The 2260-nt window shown below is 61.5% G+C and overlaps 1 protein-coding gene across 1 annotated transcript; it reads left to right on the forward strand.

Moving 5' to 3' along the window:
* Window positions 1-1433: 1433 nt before the first annotated feature.
* Window positions 1434-1748, forward strand: LOC309417116 (feather keratin-like; the record flags this gene model as incomplete). Its single annotated transcript, XM_082014556.1, has 1 exon — window positions 1434-1748. The coding sequence occupies one exon, from the start codon at window positions 1434-1436 to the stop codon at window positions 1746-1748; it is 315 nt and encodes a 104-aa protein (XP_081870682.1).
* Window positions 1749-2260: the final 512 nt, after the last annotated feature.

Here is a 2260-nt window from a genome sequence, read left to right on the forward strand (position 1 = left end):
TTCTGGCTTATTGCAGGGGGGTTGGACTGAGTGGCCTTGAAAGGTCCCTTCCGACCCAAAGATTCCATGATTCTATGACTTGGAGGGGGAAGAGAGGCAGGGAAAATGCCCTCATTAAATTACAGACCCCCAAAAGCTGCAATCAATAAATATGTCAACAGACCCTGCACTTCTTGCCCATGCTGCACGGTGCCAGGGACACCCATGCGGGGTCCCCGCTCTTGGCCCCATCTTGCTGTGGTCTCCAGCCCAACCGCCTGGCAGTCCCCATGACACCATCTTCCCTCACAGTGGGGTCCTGGGGACACCCACACAGAGTCCCGTGTCCCCGGCCCCCTTTGCTGCCAAGACTCTGGGCAACCCATGAAGGGGCCCAGCTCACCACTCACCTTGATGTGGGGTTCTCAGTTGTCCCAAGGGTGGGCCCTTGTCGCATGGTCTGCCTGGCAGCACGACATCCATTCCACTTACGTGGCAGTCCCCAGGCCATGGTCTCACCTTGCCATTGAGGCCCCAACTGATCCCTTGACAGGGATCCTCAGCCACCTTCCCCTCTTCACTGCAGTGCTCCACAGTGACCCATGCAGGGGGTCTGCGGACCACCATCCTCCCTGCTGCTGGGGCCCTGGACCACCTGTGCAGGGGACCCCAAGCCACCATCCCTCTGCTCTGAGGTCACAAGACGGGCATAGCGGGCTGGCGGCAAGGCAGGGACGGACCGAATGCGATGGAAGCGGCACCGCCTCACACCCAGTACAGCTGCCAAGACCTGACCAGCCTGCCAGGCCTGAGAGGAAAGGGGGGCCTCTCACCTGCAAACCACAGCACACGAATGTCACAGGGTGACCTCACTGACGACACCCCACCACTCCTATGCTTTGGCCACGTATGAACAATGCCCTGACATGCACTTTCCATGCAAATCCTCCCGAATACCGACTCTCACTTAAAAGCTGCCGCCAGGGCATGATAGACGTGTCCGGGAGAGGAGGACATGAAAATGGAGAGTTGTGGGAAGGAAAACACACCCCAGCTCATTACACACGAGGCTGTGGCATGCGAGAGCTGCTTGCCGCAAAGGGCCGTCATGCGCAAAGGCTGTGTCACTTCCTCGGGTGTTTGGGGACCAGCATAAAAGCCCGCCCGGCGCCTCTCTCCCTCACACACTTCTCCTGACGCCTTCTCCTCCACGCTCAACCAGGTGAGCTTGAACCCCCTTCCCCTCCGTCTCCTGTCCTACCTGGCCTGCCTCCTCCAGAACCCTCTGCCCCCAGCCTCAGCAGCCCAGACGCCTCCCCACCGCCACGCTCCCCACTGCCCCACAACAGGCCTCCCCACTCCCTTGCCCTCCTGCAGCACTGCCCCTCGCACCCCCGCGCCCCTCCTCCTCCTCCTCAACAGCCTCTCTTCCAGGGCCCCGCCACACCACACACATGGCCTGCTACGACCTCTGCCGCCCCTGCGGACCCACCCCGCTGGCTAACAGCTGCAACGAGCCCTGTGTCAGGCAGTGCGAGGACTCCCGCGTCGTCATCCAGCCTCCCGCCGTGCTGGTCACCCTGCCAGGACCCATCCTCAGCTCCTTCCCCCAGAGCACCGCCGTCGGATCCTCCTCATCGGCTGCCGTGGGCAACGAACTCAGCTCCCAGGGAGTGCCCGTCTCCTCCGGCGGCTTCGGCTACGGCTACGGCTACGGCTTAGGAGGCCTGGGCTGCTTTAGTGGCCGAAGAGGCTGCTACCCCTGCTAAGGGCCCTCCACACCACCCCTGATGGCAACGACACACGCCCTGGAAGCCACGGCATAGCTTGAGGACGCAGCTCTGCGATCTGGCTGCCACGTTGACCTGCCGCCCACAGCTCCTCCTCTCCAGACAGCGAGCAAGGAAGCAGGGAAGGGCCCAGCCCGGCTGCCTCAACACATGGCCCATGTACCTCCTCCTCTTCTCCCACTGCCCTCTTTGCATTCGCCCCTTCTGCCAGGTCCACTACTCTCCACTGCAAACACCTTCTCTCAAGACAAAGGCCAGCGGGGGACCTCCGCTGGGCTGCTCCCAACGCAGGGCAGGAAGACCCTGGTGCTCTGGCAAAATCTACGGCAAGCTAAGGACCTTGGCTTATGCTTGCCCTACTTGCTCCTCAGACCGCCTCCCTTCCACTCCGTGCTCCTGCCTTTTCACTCTTTTCCCTCAATAAAGATGTCCTGCATCCCAACCTGAGACGTCTCCACTTCCTTTCTTCTCCCAAGGCTCTTCCAACCTCA

Source organism: Phaethon aethereus (genome assembly GCF_964289735.1).
Source record: "Phaethon aethereus genome assembly, chromosome: 2".
Taxonomy (NCBI): domain Eukaryota; kingdom Metazoa; phylum Chordata; class Aves; order Phaethontiformes; family Phaethontidae; genus Phaethon; species Phaethon aethereus.